This window comes from Mesitornis unicolor, unplaced genomic scaffold (assembly GCF_000695765.1).
Source record: "Mesitornis unicolor isolate BGI_N332 unplaced genomic scaffold, ASM69576v1 scaffold29033, whole genome shotgun sequence".
Classification (NCBI taxonomy): Eukaryota; Metazoa; Chordata; class Aves; order Mesitornithiformes; family Mesitornithidae; genus Mesitornis; species Mesitornis unicolor.
This window is the reverse complement of record NW_010177137.1, coordinates 16,020-34,990: the sequence shown is the minus strand read 5'-3', so window position 1 is coordinate 34,990 and position 18,971 is coordinate 16,020. Positions and strand designations below refer to the sequence as shown.

General features: G+C 45.9%; 2 protein-coding genes across 2 annotated transcripts in view; both read left to right on the top strand.

Moving 5' to 3' along the window:
- Window positions 1–2,300: 2,300 nt before the first annotated feature.
- Window positions 2,301–9,187, top strand: CACNG4 (calcium channel, voltage-dependent, gamma subunit 4; the record flags this gene model as incomplete). The annotated part of the gene is made up of 3 exons (XM_010181975.1): window positions 2,301–2,384; window positions 7,233–7,373; window positions 8,166–9,187. Coding segments are annotated over 3 exons (764 nt in total), but the record flags the coding sequence as incomplete, so codon positions are not given.
- A 7,566-nt stretch (window positions 9,188–16,753) lies between these two features.
- Window positions 16,754–18,971, top strand: part of CACNG1 (calcium channel, voltage-dependent, gamma subunit 1) — an 8,401-nt gene continuing 6,183 nt past the window's right edge. Inside the window, exon 1 of the mRNA XM_010181974.1 lies at window positions 16,754–16,994. Coding sequence (XP_010180276.1) covers window positions 16,754–16,994 — 241 coding nt within the window. The remainder of the gene's footprint in view (window positions 16,995–18,971) is intronic.

The window sequence follows — 18,971 nt, the reverse complement described above, 5'->3', positions numbered from 1 at the left end:
GCCTCACTGAGGGTTTAATAAGCTTCTGCTGAGTTATACGACACCTATTAAGTTCATGGAAAAAATTTATCCAGTCTGCTGCAGTTATTAGCTATCAGATACCATAGACACTAGAGAGGACCCTGAACCAGTATCTATGATCTGAACTACAGTAAAAAGTATTGAGAAGGATATTTTGGATCCCAGGCTTTGATACAGGTCCAAATTTCACAGTCATTTGCTATTTCTATAAAAAGTTGGCCAAAATGACCAATCTCAGTATTCCTAAAAACTAGAAATAGAAAGGGACTCTCAAGCTCATCTAAAATTTTCTGTCTGGGGCTAATTATCCTCTATTTTCACCTCTACTATTCTTGCTAATACTCTTTCCTGTGAAGGCACCATATATGGTCTTCAACCATAGAAGAGGAAAAGCCCAGATACTGCTAATACCAACTCTGTGAACATGCGAGTTCACAGAGCAACCTTTGGTGGACACAGCTCTCTCCTTCTTGCATTTGCTGTTTGCACATAAGTTGTGGGAGCTCAGTTACCAACCAGCTACCCTAAAGGTTATTGGAGAAGTACGCACAGATTGAGAGATGGCCGCACCTATACACACACAAGCACAGAGTCACTGAAAGCCTATTTCCATAGAAAATTAGGGTGAAAGATTTTTATTTTTTTCCTAATGAATAGAAGAGCATAAAAATCATACTCTGAATGTATTTCCTCTAAATTGGCATGCCATAATGAAGAAACTCAACGAAATGACCATCCAGTCTCAGAGGCCCTGTTATGCTGGGAGTGCTATAGTTTCATTGTGTGAACTGCCGTCAAAATAAGCACTGGGATCTTTAAAAATCTGAATTTTGGATTGCCTTGCTGAAGAGCAAGGCAATCAGGAGCAACAAACCGACTGATGGAAGACAGAGGGATGCATGGGCAAACACACTTAGCAGGAGCGGTCCCAGCTGAAGGGCTCTCGCCTGGCTGGCAGACAGGACACGTGTGTCACTCCCAGATGTGACTGGAGCCACTTACTTCTTGTTCGCAGCCTTTGAAGTGCCGTGCAGAGAAAGCCTGAGCTGTTACCACAATTAGGGTGGATACATCATTTACTGGAAGGAATTAAATGCACTGTAGTAGCAAACCTGCAGTTGACAATCACAGGGTGCAATTGAAATCCGCCGGATTAGTAATTCTTTTAAGATCTTTGTAATCATTGGTAATAGGTAGTGAAATAAATCCACATTTATATCCTACAGGCTGCAGCTGTGCTTCTGTTAAAGTAGCATTAACTGATGGGTTTTAAATCCTTCTGCCAGCTCGAGCTGTAAGCACCGCAGCTCCTGTGCAGAGGATAACTCATCCTGGGTGATGGATGTTCCTGAGCACGAAAGCACTGGTTAATGAATAATGAAAGCACCGAGGCAGAATCCCACCTCAGGGCTTTGCTCCTGCAGCAGCTCCCTGGGGAGAAGTCCCCACACAGCTTGCTCTGCCTCAGCGGCCTCAGCTAAGGCTGGATGAGGCCAGGGATAACCATGGTAGAAATATAACACGAAATATTAATATAAAGCTTTACCTGGATGGACAAAGTGCTGAATCTCATCTTGTTCAGTGGAGCGAGGGGTTCATCCGGCCAACTCTGGCCTTGTTCCTTCAGGTATTGGGAGTGCACACTCGCGCCCTGACTGACTGCACAGGCTCCTGGTTAACTAAACAAATACACCACTAAAAGCTGAACCAACCTTGAGGGGGACATAGAGGTTTAAACCGCAGCAGGAAGAGATTTATGGATTTGTTTTCCAAGCCTGGAGAGTAATTGAAGAGGCCTCAGACAGTTCAGCGTTTACCAGGCCTGATAAGGGAAGCCAGGCCTTCTCTGGGGACGAGACAGGAGGTGATGGGCGCTAGGTTGTCACTCAGACACAGAGTGGGGACCCGGAGTGACAGCCACTCTAGGAACAAAAAAGCAGCTTTGCAAAGCTGGTACGCTTGTCAGATAAGCACGATGCTGATAAAGTAAAGCACAGAGAGATTAAAAAAACTCACGAGGACGACATTAGCGGCAGACTGAATAAAAGAGCCCAGGAATCCTGGCTTTCCCTTCCTTCAGCTAGGCTTCAGCCCAGTCTGCCCAAAATTCATTACTTTAGAGATGGTTTCTTGATGGCATTAAAAAAAAAATCAGTGACCAACCCCACAGCAGAATAATTTACTTCTATAGCCTGGGAGGAAAAGGAAATAAAGCAGAGCTGGCAGAGGCACATTTACCTGGTTCTGTCCCTCATGTGTTATGTTTGCTTTTCATTTAGGAATCTACAAAGGACATTGCTTCCGAATCAACCACTTCCCTGAAGACAACGACTATGACCACGACAGCTCAGAATACCTTCTCCGTAAGTGAAAAGTCATATCTAATATACAAGATTCATGGCCAGAGGGACTTCCCTGGGTTTCTCTTTTGTAGAGTGCAACCCAAGACTTATTCACTGCGAGAGACTGGCCCAAACTGGGCAGCACAGAGCAGTGGTGATATATGTCCAGTTCATGCTGCAGCTGACACAACCATGGCCCTTGAGGACCCCTATTTCGAGGGTTTCCTTCAGCCAAGGAAGCGCTCACAATTGTGGTGCCCATTCTCTAAACATTATATGGAAAAGTGAAAACTACAGCTATCATTCCCAGATTGGCCAGGGTATTTTACAGAGGGAGTGTTTGGCTGCTTAGTGAATCAAACCAGGTTTGAATAGTGGGTTCCAGCCCATTAGGGAGCTTTTCCTAATGCTTAAACCCAACCCTTATGCAAGCCTCATCCTTTGCAGCTGCAAAGCCACCTCCCCCTGCAGTGAAATTACTGCATTGTGGGAAGGAAGCTGAAGTTTCTGCAGCTAACAGCAAAATTTCAGTGTGAACACGGGCTATGGCTTCCCTGCGTGGACAGCCAGACATTGCTGCTCTGTGATGGTGTGAAATCCCACGCAGGAGGAATTTCATCCACCAATCTGGTGCTTGAAATAAGGCCGATATTGTTTTATCTTCTCCGGATAAGCTCAGCTGATAGGAAGTCTTGGAAGCCAAGTGTGAAATGTTATGAATCCTGTAAAGTCTGAGTTAGGTTTTCCCTTCCCTAGAAGATGCGCTGCCAAGTTGTTCCTCCTGAACTAGAGAGCTGCCCAGCTGAGCTGAGAGCAGTGCCCTTTACCAGAGAGAGGAACTGCAGTTTACGAGGTGTTGGGAAAGCTTCAGGGAGCAATGAATGATGCTGGATACACCCAGCAAGGCAAAACACTCCTCAATTACACTGCCGTTAATTACCTGAAACACCACTTAGAGAACCACTCTGCCCTTCTGCTTACCCGTGGGAAACAACTTCTGGTTGCTAAGACATGAAGAAAAAATAAAAATCTCCAAAATGTACACTTTAGCGGAAAACACAGACTTTTTTCCATCTTTACTCTTGTCAATGTAGATCAGTCACAGCGCCTGGGAGTTGCGATTTCAGTGCGCAGGCGAAGGCAGATGGGCAGAGTACATTTCTCTTTCATACAAAGCTTTGGAACTGATGTTAAATTGATGCCAAGTCAGCTTTAGGAAAGAAACATCATTAGCAAAAGGACTGTAAAGGAAAGAAGAATTAAGTAGCACCTTGGTAAAAGTGTGTTATGCCTTTGTTATTGGGGGAAAAGATAGAATGGGGAAAAACAGTCTACAGCTCCTCAGTAAACATGAGATTGGTAAATTGTTTGTAAGTGCACTTGTGACGGGTGTTCCTGAGCTGTTTTCCAAAGTGACTCAGTGCAGACCTTAAAAACAAGTTGGCCCAGCCCTTAATGTCTTCTGCAAAATCAGGCTTCAGCTGCTCCCCCCAGGACTCCTCTGCTTTACCTTTTGCAAGAAAAACCACAGCTCCACTTAAAATGCATGCGGTTGATTTAGAGATTACTGACCGGTTACGTATCTAAATCCAGACGAGGTGAGCTCATCCATATGTGTAATAGGGACCAAATCATTGTCTAAGACAAGAGGATATTTGCATCCTGTTTCAAAGGAGACGTGACACCATCCGTCCTGTTTTTGCCTTCTGCAAGACCTTTGCAATCTGCCGTCTCCGTACCATCCACCACATCTTTTAGCCATTTCTTGCCACATTTTCTCAGAGGGCCATGCTGGGGATAATTCTTATTTTCCTGTCTGGCTCAGATGAAGGCCCCAGTGCTGTGTGCACCTTGTGCTCCTGGCAGAGATACGTGAGGGGTCTCAGTCTGCTCCACGGGAACTGATCTAATACAGGCTTCCAATAAACCTAAACTTCATGGTAACAGCAGAATTGAGCCCTGGTTCAAAACTCTATTGAGATCAGTGAAAAAATTACTGATTTTAGGAGACTTTAGTCCAGGGTGGTGGTAGGAGCAGGAGACTGGAGTTTGCCCTTTGGCATTCAGGCTGCTCCCTGCAAAACCAAGTGCACAACAGCCTTGGGGACAACTTCCACGTGCAAAGGAGCTCAGGCAAGACCCCTCCTATTCAACCTTCCCCGTGACAACACACAACAACCTAAAAAATCCCTAAATTTGTTTTAAAAAAAATCCCCTTCACGTGTCTGTGCAGAGCCTCAGCAAATGGCAGAAAGCCCATGCAGCCCCTGGGGCTGCCACCTGCATCACCCAACCGCACACGCGTGTGCGCCGGCTCCCTCCTCTCCTGCATTTCTGCAAGTGTGCAGAAACAGAGCTTTGCTCCCATCCAGCACTGCACGAAGCACACGCACCTCTCGGGTTGCAGAAAAAGGGATTTTGGCCTTTCAGAGGGGAATAAAAGCATAGGCAGAGTACGGGGCTCGTGGCCCCGTGGGGAGGAGCACAGTGCACTGCAGCGCTCCACCGAAGGAGGTGTCACAACGCATCGCGGTGCAGAGCAGCCGATGCAAACAGACAGGACGGTAAACAAGGGGGAAAAAAAATGGGAAAAAAAAAAGCAGGGGAGAAAGCAAAAACCAGATTGCCTTAATGTTTTTTGATGTGCTGTCATTTTATTGCGAGTATTGGGAGCTATATGTAAATTCTACATGGTACCTATGAGCTTCCTTTTAAATTTCATAGTTAAAAGTACACATTGTAGGAAAAAATATACTGGGGGGTTTTACAGGACGAGAACGCTGTGTGTTTTGTTTCTCTTCACATTAATTACCTACTATAGAAAAATTATCTCTGGAGATTATTGCTACAAGTAGAACAACTCACCCCCTATATTTGGCATGTCTGGCGACTTCCTTCTGATGATACCACTGAAGCGTTTTAGGAAAGCTCTTTGATTTAATTGAAATCATTATAAACAGCATGAACATAAAACAGAGGAAACAACCACCAGGAAGGGTGGGCCACAGTGGATTTTAAGCCCGTGCTGCCTTTTGCCAGGACACTGCCAGCCTGGGATGTGGGGCACTTTCAACATCCAGCAGCACAGAGCCTGACGTTGAATCTTTTTCTAATAATTTACTTGAAAAACTGACTCAAAAGTCAAAGCTTTATACCACACACACGGGGATACACCCAGGACAACAGAGTGGGCTCTCAGCACTCAACAGGCTTTGATTAGGGACCTTACACCCTCGTTACTTGGATTTGCCAATTATTACAAGATGCTGTCGGAATAGTAATGCGTCTGACTGAATTGGGTTTAGATCCGGTTAGAAAATGCCCTGTCTGTGAGGGAAACGTGCAGTGACATCACCAGTTCTGGTAGGAAAAGGACTTTTCTCACTGTTGCAGATCAATACAGGCATAAGCTTCCCGGGCAGGGGCTGTCTTTTTTTGTTCCATATTTGCACCATCCTAACGAGGGCTGGGGCTCCTGGGGCTTTGCAGTGCGCACAAAAGCGATGCTGTTATTAAATGCCCGGTCCTGTCCCTCCCACAGTCAGTGGGAGTTGTGCCACCAGTTGCCAGGGGAGCCGTTAGGAAGCGATTCACTAAATTGGGAACACCACAGCCATCAAAAGTGAAATGAGAAAGCATCAGCTGTAACATCTGGCCGTTTCTCCTTGGGAAACGGGCACTGCTCGCTGTGCGTGTCAGCTGGGAAGATGGCACCCGGGAGAGGCCGCATCGCTGATGGCACCGCATCGTCAGCGGCTCAGTCCAGATGGCGAGGGGGTTCTCCTCCCCATGCATCCAGCCCTGGGGGTCCCCGTGCCCTCCCGCTGTGCTGTGGGGTTTCCACTCCTCCATGACAGCAGCCTCTGACCCCCACCCAAATTGGGCATCCCCACAGCCCAGCACCCTCTCACCCTGCCAGGACTCCCCTCCTCTTTTCCATGGCCTCCAGCTTCGGGCCAGTCCCATTTCCCACATATTCAGCACCTTTTCTCTCCTTCTTTAACAAAATCCTCTCTCTTTAACAATATAACTTGATTCCTCGCTCTGCCTTTCAGGAACACCTACGAGGTTTTACCTGTTTGGTTTTTACAATACAGACTTCCTCTTTCTTGTGCATGTTTGTTTTTTCTCAGCCCTTTTTGTTCCCCCCCGCTGTCGCTTCCCTTTCGATTGCTGCTGCTTAGTCTTGTAGTGACCCGACTTTGAAAGCTGGCTTGAAGTGGCGTTTTAACTTCTTTTTTTCAGAGATTTTGCAGCCCATGCTGGTGAAGGGACTGAAGCATACAGAATTTTAGATGACTGTACTTAGCTGTCAGGAAACTAAACACAAACATCTAAGGCACACTTGTTAAAATCTCTTCCTTAGAAATCTGAAAGGTTTCCATGTCCTTAATATTCAGCAAGAGAAAAAGGGGTTATTAGCTGTGCTGGCTGGCAGCGCGAATGCTGCAGACTTCAAGAGCTGCGATTTGCTCACCTTGAGCGTGTATTGAGGACCAGATCTGTCTGCTCGAGCCATCCCCAGGCACTGCAGGGTTCATAGCCAGCTCATGCATTTTTCACTGCTGTCCGGTCTTACCTCATGCTTTGCCAGAAATGTTCTGTACATGGTGCCATCAGGTAATGGTGATCACACTGGACTTTTAGGATAAAGCACAAAAGATTTAAGCTACTCAGTTAGGAGTGTCTGTGCCACATTGGCCACCTACCCATGGCCGTGGCTCGCAAAAAACATGCCCAGAAATGCAGAATCGGGGATGATTCCAGTGGAAGCCAGGGGTCTGGAGACTTTGTGATCTCCACACTAGCACATGAGGAGGCATCTGAAATGGTTGCTCAATATTTTGGTTTTCTACCTCTCCCTTCTAGGCATCGTCCGTGCCTCCAGCGTGTTCCCCATCCTAAGCACAATATTGCTGTTGCTGGGAGGACTCTGTGTCGGAGCAGGAAGGATTTACAACAGCAAAAACAACATTATTCTCAGCGCCGGGATTCTCTTTGTTGCAGCAGGTATGTGCTCCTTAAATTGAGTCCTCAACTGCTGCCTTTTTAAACTGAAAAGGACTGTGGAAAACCTTGCTGGCAGTTCTCTCCCTGTATCCCCTTCTTGGATTGAAGCAACATCACATTATGCAAATTCTTAAAATAAAAATATGGTTTTGAAGCCCTACAGTAAGTATATTCTAGAAAAGCTTTTGGCTTTCCTGAAAAAGAAAGGTAAAGTCAGTAACAAGCAGGTTTTGCACTATTTAACATCTATTAAACATTAGATGAATCAGGTGCCTCTTAAATCCAGGGCCTTTTTTTTTTCCCTTTTATATGATGGCAGAAAACTTTCACCTGTGATAGGTGAGCCCATTTTTAACACTAGAAACATCTGAGGGAGTCAGCCACATTGTTAGCAGCTTTCCCTGAAGCTCAGATTAAGCATGCTGCATTTAGATGAAAATTCAGCAAGGTGGAAGAGAACTTATCTTGATCAAGGTGAACAGCCATAGCCCTGAGCTCAAAATGTATTTTTATTATTATTCTGAGTGTTAGAATCTCACTAACAATATTAGCAAGCTCCTATAAGCTACTTCTTTTGCACTGTGACACTGAAGAGATGGGGACAAATCTTGCTGAATATTTGGGGATACCTGTAGGCCTGTTCTTGAAATCTTGCAATAAATGAAAGACTAAATAAATGTAATAAAATTTCCTGGTCATAATCTTTGAATCATTCAGGTCCAGTAAAGTAACATGGCTTGAATTTTATCTTCCCGGCCATGTAACCACTGATTTATGTTTTTCTCTCTCTAGGACTAAGTAATATCATAGGGATCATTGTCTACATATCAAGCAACGCAGGTGACCCAAGTGACAAGCGAGATGAGGACAAAAAGAACCATTACAACTATGGCTGGTCATTTTATTTTGGAGCCTTGTCTTTTATTGTGGCCGAAACCATAGGCGTTCTGGCTGTGAACATTTATATTGAGAAGAACAAAGAGCTGAGGTTTAAGACCAAGAGGGAATTCCTTAAGACTTCTTCCAGTTCTCCTTATGCCAGGATGCCCAGTTACAGGTACCGGAGGCGGAGGTCCAGATCCAGTTCTCGATCGACAGAGCCTTCTCCGTCTAGAGACATTTCTCCAGTTGGCATGAAGATAGCGAGCGCTATTCCCATGAACGAAATTTCCATGTACACTCTTCCCAGAGAGCCTCTGAAGGTGACAACGGCTGCCAGCTACAACGCGGACCAAGAGGCCAGTTTTCTGCAGGTTCACAACTTCCTTCAGAAGGAGTTTAAGGAAGGACTCCACGTCAACATGGTCAACAGGAGAACGACGCCTGTTTGAAGTCCCCTCCTTCCTCGTGTTTTTTGGAAGAAATACTGAAACAGAATGGATCTGTCATGAAAGAGAAGGAGCGATGTTAAAATACCCTCTCACCTCTTTAAATGTGGCATGTGTTGAGGTAGCAAGTGGAGATCCTCTGGACCAACATAAAGTTATTACACGCTCGTAGCTTTTTTCTGAAGCTATTTGGAGTTTGTTTCTTTCAGTTCTTGGTGTCACGAGAAGGCAGTTCATGTTCCTGCACTTTCGTAATGTGTACAAAGTCTTGGCGAAACTGCAAAGGACTTGCCACCAGTGTGTTTGAAAGGATTACAGAAAAATTGTTGTACGACTTTCTTTTTTTTTTTCTTTTCTAAAATTGAGATCCCTTAATACGAACTTGCAAATATAATTTATAACCAAGCCCAAGGATGAATACGAACTACTCGTCAAGTGAGCCACTTTCCTTTGACACAGCGTAAGCTTTGCCTCTTTCAAAAAAAACAAACAACAAAAAAAAAGAAAAAAAAAGAAAATATTTTTGAAGGCAACACTTTCTAAAACTGTGCTACTGAAACCACAGAGCACCCGCGAACTGAGCATTACAGACTCCCCGATGGGGTGGTAAGGGGGTCTCCCATTTCTGGGCATAAGGTGTCCCTCCGGGCAACGCAGGTTGGGGAGAAGAGGGTGGGTGCATCTTGCAACACCTAGAAAGGGAAGGATGGAAGCAGGTGGGACTTGAGCATATTTGCAAAATATCATTTCTTGCCTAACATTTAGAAAACTTGAATTCTCATTTTTGACTAGCCCTAGTGCCTGATCCGGCAAGGTGCTGAGTGCTGTCTGTCAGGAGCCCCTATAGACTACGTATAGCAAGAGCGAGGAGCAGAGCTGAGCCGGGGTGGCCCGCGGTTCCCTGCGACTGCATTCCCGTTTTCCTTACTGCTTCACAAGTGCAACACTAACGCTACTGGAAACTAAGATATCTAAGCGACGCGCGTCAGAAAATGAGAAGCTAATACGTTCGGACTAGCAAAACTTCCTGCAGCGATGGGAGCTGGGTGTTAACGGAACGGATGACAACTTTGTATTTTTTAAAACAGAACAAAAATAATCACCGTTTATGAGCTATTTATTAAACTCTTTTTATTATGAATAAGTGCCGCATGGTGCAAGGTATAGTTGCTTTTAGATGGAAATGATGGTTTGACCTAATTTAATTTATTTTGTAATGATGAATCTACTTATGTGCAGAGAGCCCACAGAAAACTCTATGCATCACCTAAGAGGGGAACTAATTTGTACCCTTTGCTTCTGTATGTTTCTAAAAAAGTCTGAATTTATTTTTTCTTTTAAATTCCTGCTTTCGTTTTTTACACTTAGGCTTGGAATCTCAAGGCTCGAGGGTCTGACTGAAAGGTAATTTCATTTAGCAGTGCTTATGTTGATTTTAGTGACCAAGCCATATCAGAACGAGGTGCCCGATTCACTTTGGATGAATTAGGTGCGGTGAGAGAGGAGCATCTAATTCCTATAGATCCCTTTGAATACACTCATTTCCTTTCCCCAGAAAAACCTTTGCTACCAGAAGACTAGAGAACTGGTGACAGGATTAAAAAAACAGCATTATTTGAAGAGCTTGGCTCAGTAATGGTGGGAGATCTCAGCCAAACTGTTAAAACCTCTTTAGTCTTAATTTATCTTGTGATGGCCACAGCATCAGTGTCTCAGTGGAGTTTTGGGTACGAGGCTTTCAGTGGAACCACGTCCTCCAGGAAAACCCTGGAGGAGCTGCCTTAACATCCCAAAAAGCAAGTCAAACCCCCTCTCCCCCACAAGTAAACCCTGCTTGAGCCTCTCTCCTTGCAAGAACCAAGACACAAGTCTCAAATTTAAGCTGAAGTCTTCCCCATGTCGCTGTTCAGCTCTGCTCAGCCCTTGGCCCCGCAGAGCAGCACCGTTATTTTGGCAGAGGTGGGTTGGAGCCTTCATCCCTGCTTATTAAGAGTTTCCATTCAGGTTAAAACTCTGCTGGGATCCTTTTTCAAACTTCTGAACTCTGAGAGCTAAAGCGAACGGAGTGATGGGAACCATTTGAAAGTAGAAAATGTTGTGCTACTTTCTGTATCAACACACTATGGAGAAAGATATTACACGAGCTTTTTAAAAAAATTCAAACAGAGGCAGAGGAGAAAACTTTTTTACCTACTTTTCGGCTAGGACAACTTAAAAGAGTTCTAAAATTATTAAAGTTCTTGATGAAAGGTTTTTTTTACAAGAATCTTTATGCTTTCAAACAATAAATTATTTCCTACTTTTTGAGACTTCGTAATATTAAAATACTTTGATTAGCTATGATAGAAGTAGAAGTTTGCAATGAAAAAAAAAAACCTTCTGTCTCATTAGTGTGTCATACTAAGTGCTAATTAATTTACATCTAATTATAGTCGATGTATTTTTCAAGTGCAATTTCCCAGAACTATTTGTTTCCCACTGTGTTAATAAACTAATAGTTAGAAATAAGTCCTCATCCGTGCTTACTGTAATTAAGAATAAAACCATTCCCTTTAAAACCAGGAGTTAGATATAGGCTGTTCTAAACTCATGTACATTGAACTGGAAGTCGACAGTGTGAGGTTTGCTTCGCGCATTGGTTTCGTTCTTTTAATCGTCCTTCTCCAGTGACCGTGTTTAAAACCAACCATCTGATTCCAGCCACAACCCAAGGCTTTTCTAGAGCCCATGTGCAGTATTTTTACACCACATCAGCAAAAAAAAAAGAGTCTTGCCAAGCGTTTCGGGATGTTCCTCTTTGCTGGTTTCAGCAGCTCTCCAAGGGCGATGCCCTGCTTCGGTCCAAGCCAGAGCATCTGCTCCTTCTCCAGCAGCACCTCTGAAACATGGAGCTGGAGCGGGGATGTATTCATGGGATGCTCGTATGGGGTCTGGACAGGGCGAAAGGCACAGGGAGATAACAGGGACCAGAGCTTTCCTCCTGTAGGAGAATGGGGGCTGCGATTTAAAACTCATGGTCTGTGTCAAATTGCAGCGCAAAATTGATTTGTTCAACCAAAGGAAAAAAAAAAGGTGGTTTCATTTGAAAAATTCAGCTTAAAAAAAATTATCCAAAAATCAGTCTTTTCAGTGTTCCTGCCCATGAACAGTGTCTTGCTCCATGGCTGATCTCTCTGAGCAGAATTAGATCGTGCTCAGACTTTGAAACCACTCAGCGCTGGTTTAAAAAAAAAATCATCTGTTCTTCCACACCTCTCCGGTTTCCCCAGACAACACTGAACACGAATTAGCCCCCGTTTCTCAATAAGAAATCATCATCGTATCATTAACAATAGTCGGTCTTTTGGTACAATCCTATAACATGCCGTAACAGCAGACCTAAAATACAATGCTATGGCATCAGATTTGGTTTTCCAAGAAACAAAATTTCAGGTGTATCGTCAGCTCTCTCTTCCTAGTTTCTCATACACAGTAGGAGTAACATGAGAAATCACTTCTATGCCCGTACATCTAACAATAAAGTATTTTTATATTTCCTTTTCATTCTGTATGGATCACATATCCACAAGGGCTAATATATCACGTCCCTTGAGGTTACATTTCTGTCTGCGGTTCTAAAGTGTTATTTCCACTGTGCTTCAGTTCTGCTGGTATAATCACAACCATGTATAATGTACTTAATCCTTACTTTTTAAATAAACCATTTTAAATGTATTCATTTTCGTGTGGAGAAAGGTATATAGACTTGTAACTTCCTGAGCTGAGATTTCTGTGCTTATTTTTTTCACATTTCTGCCCATTTTGATTGTAGCTCTAAGCCAGTGTGTCAGAGAAAAAGGATATTCTTGTGGTCCCACGGACCAGGAGTTCTCCAAGATAAGCTATCTCCAACACATTTCCAGGTATTTGGGTTGAAAACTAAGAAAAACCTTCTAGTTTCCAGCTTACACTTGGCCCGTACAAGACCCACTCTGGTTTGAGACTGGTGCGATGGCCAGACACACTGCAAACCACCCTCAAGGGGAATAAGGCAGTGTCTTCTGAAGTGCCAGCCCCCAGCCTGTGCTTTGCCTCCACCTGTGGAGGTTTCACGTGAATCTGCTCCTGAGCATCCTCCTCTCCCTGCTCTTGCCCATTTTGCCTGAAGAAAGTTCAGCCCCACACAATGAAGCCCCCAAAAAGCCCTGCTCTGGTCACCACCGTAAAATCCCAGCAGCACCGAACACGGGTCGGCATTTCAGCAGCCATCCCGAACCGTCCCTGTATCAGTGACAATATTTCTTCTTCAAATACTCCTTTTAAGTTCCTAAGTCTCCAGATTGTCTTTAAAGATGAAGACTGCTCGCATATCCCTATCCACCTGCCTCTCCCCATACGTGCCATCAATTGGTACGTCTGGAGGGGGGATTAATCTTTTCAAATGCCTCCGACACTCGGCAGCGAAGTCATTTAAAGCTCAAGCTGGTTCCCTTGAACCAAAATAAACAAAGGCTCTTCCCACGTTGCTGGGCAATTCTGTGCGCAAATAGTGACCCCCAGAGCCGCGGCTGCCCTGCTGCCAAGAGGGATATATCAAAAAGTGATGTTGCTTGAGGGGGAAGCAGAGACAGAGTCCTCAAGGCTTTGGAAAGGGGGAAAAGAGTCCAGCGAGGAAGATGTGGCATTCCCTTGGAATGAGAAAACTAAGAAATACGGGAGGTGCTGAAAATAAAAGGGAATGAGGAGTGCTCTGCACCTGTCTGTGAAACAGCTCGTCTTACAGCCACCGCCTCACTTCTCCAGAGCTACAGGGATCGCTTACCGAAACGGCACACCCGGCACGGCGGGCGGTATTTTGGGAGAATGAAGCTGGGATCAGACGTGTGGGCAGTGGCGGGGATGGCCAAACCTTGTCTGCGCTCCGTGGGGTTGGGTGGTGCAGGATCATATCTCCTTCCTCATGCCCATGGGAGTCTATTAAAAGAATTTAAAATCCAACCAAAATACACACACGCATTTTGCTCTTGCCTTCAGTGATGGCAGGATTTCAGCCCCAGAATTAGGGAGCTTTTGGAGGGTGCTGCTGGTGGTACTCCTGGGTATCAGCTATGCAGAGCCCACCATGACCACGATGGTCTCACCACACCAGGGCAATGCAGGCTCAGGAGCTCAAATATTGCTAAGGATCTCCAAATTAAAGAAAACTGTTGAAAATGCATTTGAGGTGAGGGCAGACCAGGCACAATCACCCCCGCTCTGGGTTATTCTCACTTGGGAAGAGTCTTCTGCACAGCATCGTTCTGCAAGAAGGGAACCGCAGGATTTGGTTAATCTGGTTGTGGTAAATGCTGAGACTGGTCTGGAAGAAATAACACAGAAAAGTGCAGGTTCTGGGGAGCAGAGCCAAGCCAATGCTTCTGCTAGGGACAAAGTAATGCAATAGTTGGTCTTGAAACATCTCCTTGAGCGTTTTCTCCAGTAGAGAAACAGAATTGTGTCTCTCACTGCTGCTAAAGTCCAACTAATTACAGCCCCCCCCCCGCTTCCCAACAGGTCCTCATTAATAATCTGTTTATATTTCATGTGATATTGATTTTTAAATGTGAGTGCTCGCCAGCTGACGCAGGGAGACTGCAGGAACCATTCTTAGGGGATTATGTACTGTGGTCTTCTGGATTTTCAAGCAACCTTTGGGGCTTCCTTTAGTCCTTTCCTCCTCCAGAAATCAGTTTTGCCACTGCTTTTGTCAGATGCCCATGCAGGGAGGGCAACTTCACCTCCATGCTGGGACAGACATTCCCAGGTTGGGCACAGAGGCTCAGCCCACGGCAGATGAACCTTTTGGCTCTCGCCACAGCAGTTGCTTGTGATGCAGCTACATCAGCTGTTGTAGCAAACCCACAGAGCCCATGGGGACCAACAACCCCACCAAACAGCTTCTTTCCCAGGGAGTGGTGGCTCTAGGTCCCATTTTGGGAGCTGGGGACAATGTCTCACCTTAGCTGCTGTAATGTGAGTTTTCAGTCTCTGTGGATGCCACTGCCTTTCCCATTGAAGCTCATTGTGTCTTGTTCACACTCCCAGCTCCTCTCTGCAAGGCAAGGCAGGATGATTTTTCCCCTTCTGATTTCACTTTTGAGGTTTTTTTTTACCCGGATATTATTAGGAAACTCAAAACAAAGCCAAACCCTGAGGAACTTATCCAGATCAGAGCACCTAAATGAGAACAAAATGTGTGATTCTTGCCAACACTGGAAGAGACACAAAGACCAACACCAACACAAAAATTAATGAGTTCCCACCCCTGCAGTCCTTGTAGATTGTAATTAGTCTAAAGCACAATCATTAGCACTTGCTTCCTCTGCAACCAGAGCCCTGCTTTGTGCCCACATCACTTTCTTACACTCAGCTTGTGGAGGACCTGTGGAGTTTGTAGCATCAAGAAAGCAAAGTCAGGATGCAGTTCCTAGACCGACTGATGTCTAGTGAAATTTAACAAGAGCCTACTTCAAAAGGAAAGGGATTACATTTTTAATGCGTTCCTTTTCTGGTTTAAAGTCCATTCCCTTTAGGATTTTCCACTTCCATGAGAACTCTTGGTTCTGGTTTAAATGTAATCCTCCGGTATTGCTCCTAGCCCCAGCCTGGCACATCACAGTCCTAGGCAGGCCTGGGAGCATCTTCCTACTGATGTGCCCGTGGTCTCCGGTCCTGCCTTGCTCCATGTCCCCAGTGCCCCCCAGTCCCCTTTCGCTCTGGTTTTACACCATGTCCTTCCCATAACTCCCACACCCTCCATCAGGATCAGGGCATGAGATGCCCTTACCAGCTTCAGATTTGTCACCCTGCTCCCCAGGGGTGTCTAACCCAGCCCAGCCACACACCAAGCAGAGTAACATTAACCCATTCCAATCATATTTCAATTACAGTTATTTTGGATCAATATTTTTTAACTTATTCTTTGCTTTCTCTCCCTTTCCCACACTTGCATTTCACCTTAACTCCTTGCCTTAGGTGATCCTCATTAATTTGAGCTGACATCTCTGCACCTTTGTTTTGACACCAAATCGGGGTGTTCATAAAACAGGACTGGAGTAGCTTGACATTATCTTGACACGATGACATGATATTTGCAGCTTTCCACTGGCATTTTTTTAACCATTCTTTTGACATTCAGGTACTGTCACTCTCCTCAGCTTGACATCGCAATTGTAATGTCACCTCCACGGTGGCCTCTGCATTGACATTATCATCAAATTAGCCTCGCAATCAGCTGAAATATCAACGGGAAGGAGAGGGGGAGGCTCCAGCCCTGGCAATCTGGGTTCAGATGACAGAAAGGGCAGTTAGTGGAGTTACTGTACACGTTGAGGCAAACCTGCATGAGGGGAAAGCAAGCGAGCACTCGAGAGGTTTTGCATTAGAAAAAATAGGTAAAAAGGAAAAAAATAACACCAAACACAAAAATATGACTATTCGGAATACTTCAAGTTAGTTAAAAATAATTCTAACAGAAATAAACAATAAACAATTTTGCTTATTTTGCCGCTTTCCTTACACCGCAGCGCTCGGCTCTGGAGGGACGTCCAGCTCCCAACTTGCAGAAGCTGCCGGGAGCCGAAGGCGTGGGCGTGCAGTTTGCAGGCTGCGGGGCTATTAAACCATTTAGGATGGGACTGAACTCAGTCCCGGCGCTATTATAAACACAGATGTTTTTATAACGCTGCTGAAAAGTTAACCGCCCCATTAATGCCTATTTCTGGGCATGCTGCAAGTCAAGAGATTACAGCTTTTGCGTGGTGGCTGGAGCGAGCGCCCGCCTGGTCAGTTCGGGGGAATCCAAAACAACGGCAGCGGGACGGGGCGGAAAGCTGAGCCCGGCCGAGTGCCCCTCTCGTTACGTGCATTAATCACCTCCCTCCTCGCAGCGCCGTCTGACACAGCCCAGCAGCTGTCGGAGGCCGCCCCGCGCTCCCCGGGGCTGACATTTGCCAACGCTTGGATGCGCCAGGATTTTGGGAGCCCTCACGAATCACCCGCTGCGCTCTACCGGAGGCACCGGGCCGGAGCGGGATGGACGAGAGCAAACCCCTGAAGGTCCGGCTGACGTTCTCGGTGATCCTGGTCGGCGTCTCGCTCCTGTTCACAGCCGTAGTGACTGACCACTGGGCCGTGCTGAGCCCCAAAGTGGAGGAATACAACGCCACCTGCGAAGCGGCTCATTTCGGGCTATGGCGACTCTGTATAAAGCGGATTTTTATGCAGGAGAAAGGTCCCAAAGAGAAGGGCTGTGGGCCCATAAGCCTGCCAGGAGGTAGGTGACCACGCACCCATGCATCAGGCAGTCACGCCAGGCTTTGCTTAGGAAGTTGCAGGACATGGCGGAAGGAAATTAGGGTCCGCATTGCCATGGTATTTAATTTGGCATGGGGCTGCACGGGGCTGTTTTCATGTTGGTTGGCAAACACACCTCCTTGCTGTGAGTGTGTGCTGGGTTGCCTTGCACGTCTGCTTGTGACCATATTTGAGTCTCCTGTGCAATAACAACAGAAAGGGAGGAGGATCGGACCCGGTGGAAACCAGAGGGGGAAATTGGGATGGAGGGAATTTTGGTGGACACCACCCAAGGGCCCCGCAACACCCAGGCACGATGACAGCAGCGGGCAAGAAAGAGGATTTATGGGTCCACCATACATAGGGTGGAACTTTAGGATTTCCAGGTCCATGTAGTTACAAAGGAACAGCCTGGTTACAGCTGGCATTAGGTTATCTCCAAGCTATTTCAATAACAAGCATTCAGGGCAGGGAGGAAGAGGGACCTGCAGTTTTGTCAACTTCCAAAAACAAGTCATAAACTGAATTCTAAGCAATTTCTCGGTGACTTTAATGAGCCTTCTCACCTCCTGCAGAGGAGCCTGGTCACACACACACACACGTCTCCATCGCAGGCTCCTCCCGTGCAGTCGATGGGGAGAGGAGTGGGCACGGCTGCTTTCCGGGAAGACCGTTACATTCCCGTGATGAAAGGAGCTGATGATGGCTTTGCTGATCGCAAAGTCAGCAACATTCGCGCCGCGTGCACTAATACGCTCCCTCCGTGACAGAGCTGCGCTGCTTTTTTAGAAGGCTCGTAAGGTACTGGATGCTTTCCAGAACAGAAATAACAGGATTGCCTTCACGTTAGACTCGCTGCTTGAAATGAAATATATATGTTAACACGTATTTGAAAATTTCCTGTGAAAAACCCGACCGCCTGGGCTTACTGTATATTCCCTGTATTACTGCAATTCTTTATCTCTTCGGCCAAATTACACGATCTGAAGAGAGGAGCTCAGCCTGAGCATTCGGATATTCCTCTAACCAAATTTGGGAGTGTGTCACCCATATGCTTAATGTCTCCCACGAAGGTACTGACATGCCTAAGAACATATTCCTCCCTCTATGCTTTTCTTCGCATACGGAGGAAAACTCCCACAAAAGGAAAAAAACAATAGGAATCGGCGGATAAACACCCAAATTGCACAACAGCGGGGGTAAATATAAAGCTCATAAATATCCAGCTGTCTGCAAAAAGCAGATTCGCAGCAGGAAGGCAGCCTCTGCCTTTGACAGACATCGGCAAGTGCTCGCTGAGGCACTGACTCACGTCCCAGCGCTGCCGGGCACAGCCAACAACCGGGCGATGATGGAGGGGCCGAGCCCGTCCCACAGGTGGTTTTCCACTTTTTTTTAAGATATTTGAGAATTCAGATGGCATCCTGTGTCGTAATCAGCACCTGAGGTTTCAAAGGACAGAAGTCACAACTTGATTATAATATGAATATTTGAATGCCTGTTTTACTCACACCAGGAGCACAGCAAGGGGAGGAAGGGGGGAGCGCGGCCCCTGTGGATTAGGGCTGCTAAATGATGCTGCGGCCACACGGCTCGCGTTCAATTGATTTCACACTTCTGGGAAGAGATGTCAGCAGGGAAACACCGGGGCTGTGAAACCTGCAGCAGTCGAGAAAATGTGAATGAGCAAATGGGCAATAAAAGAGCAGATGTGGGCACTGCTTTTCCTGAAAACCATGAGACATAACCAGACATTACTGCCAGGATTGGAAAAGAAACATAAGAATTTATCACTGCATTAATAACCATTTACCAGTCGCTCCCTGAGGAGGAAATGGATGGCACGATTAACATTATTTATTAGGTTTTCAGATCAGCACAGTGTGAAATGGGGAGGATGCCTTGGCTCACAGTCCACAAAGCATGGCTGTGATTTAGGCAAAGCTCTAAAATTTTA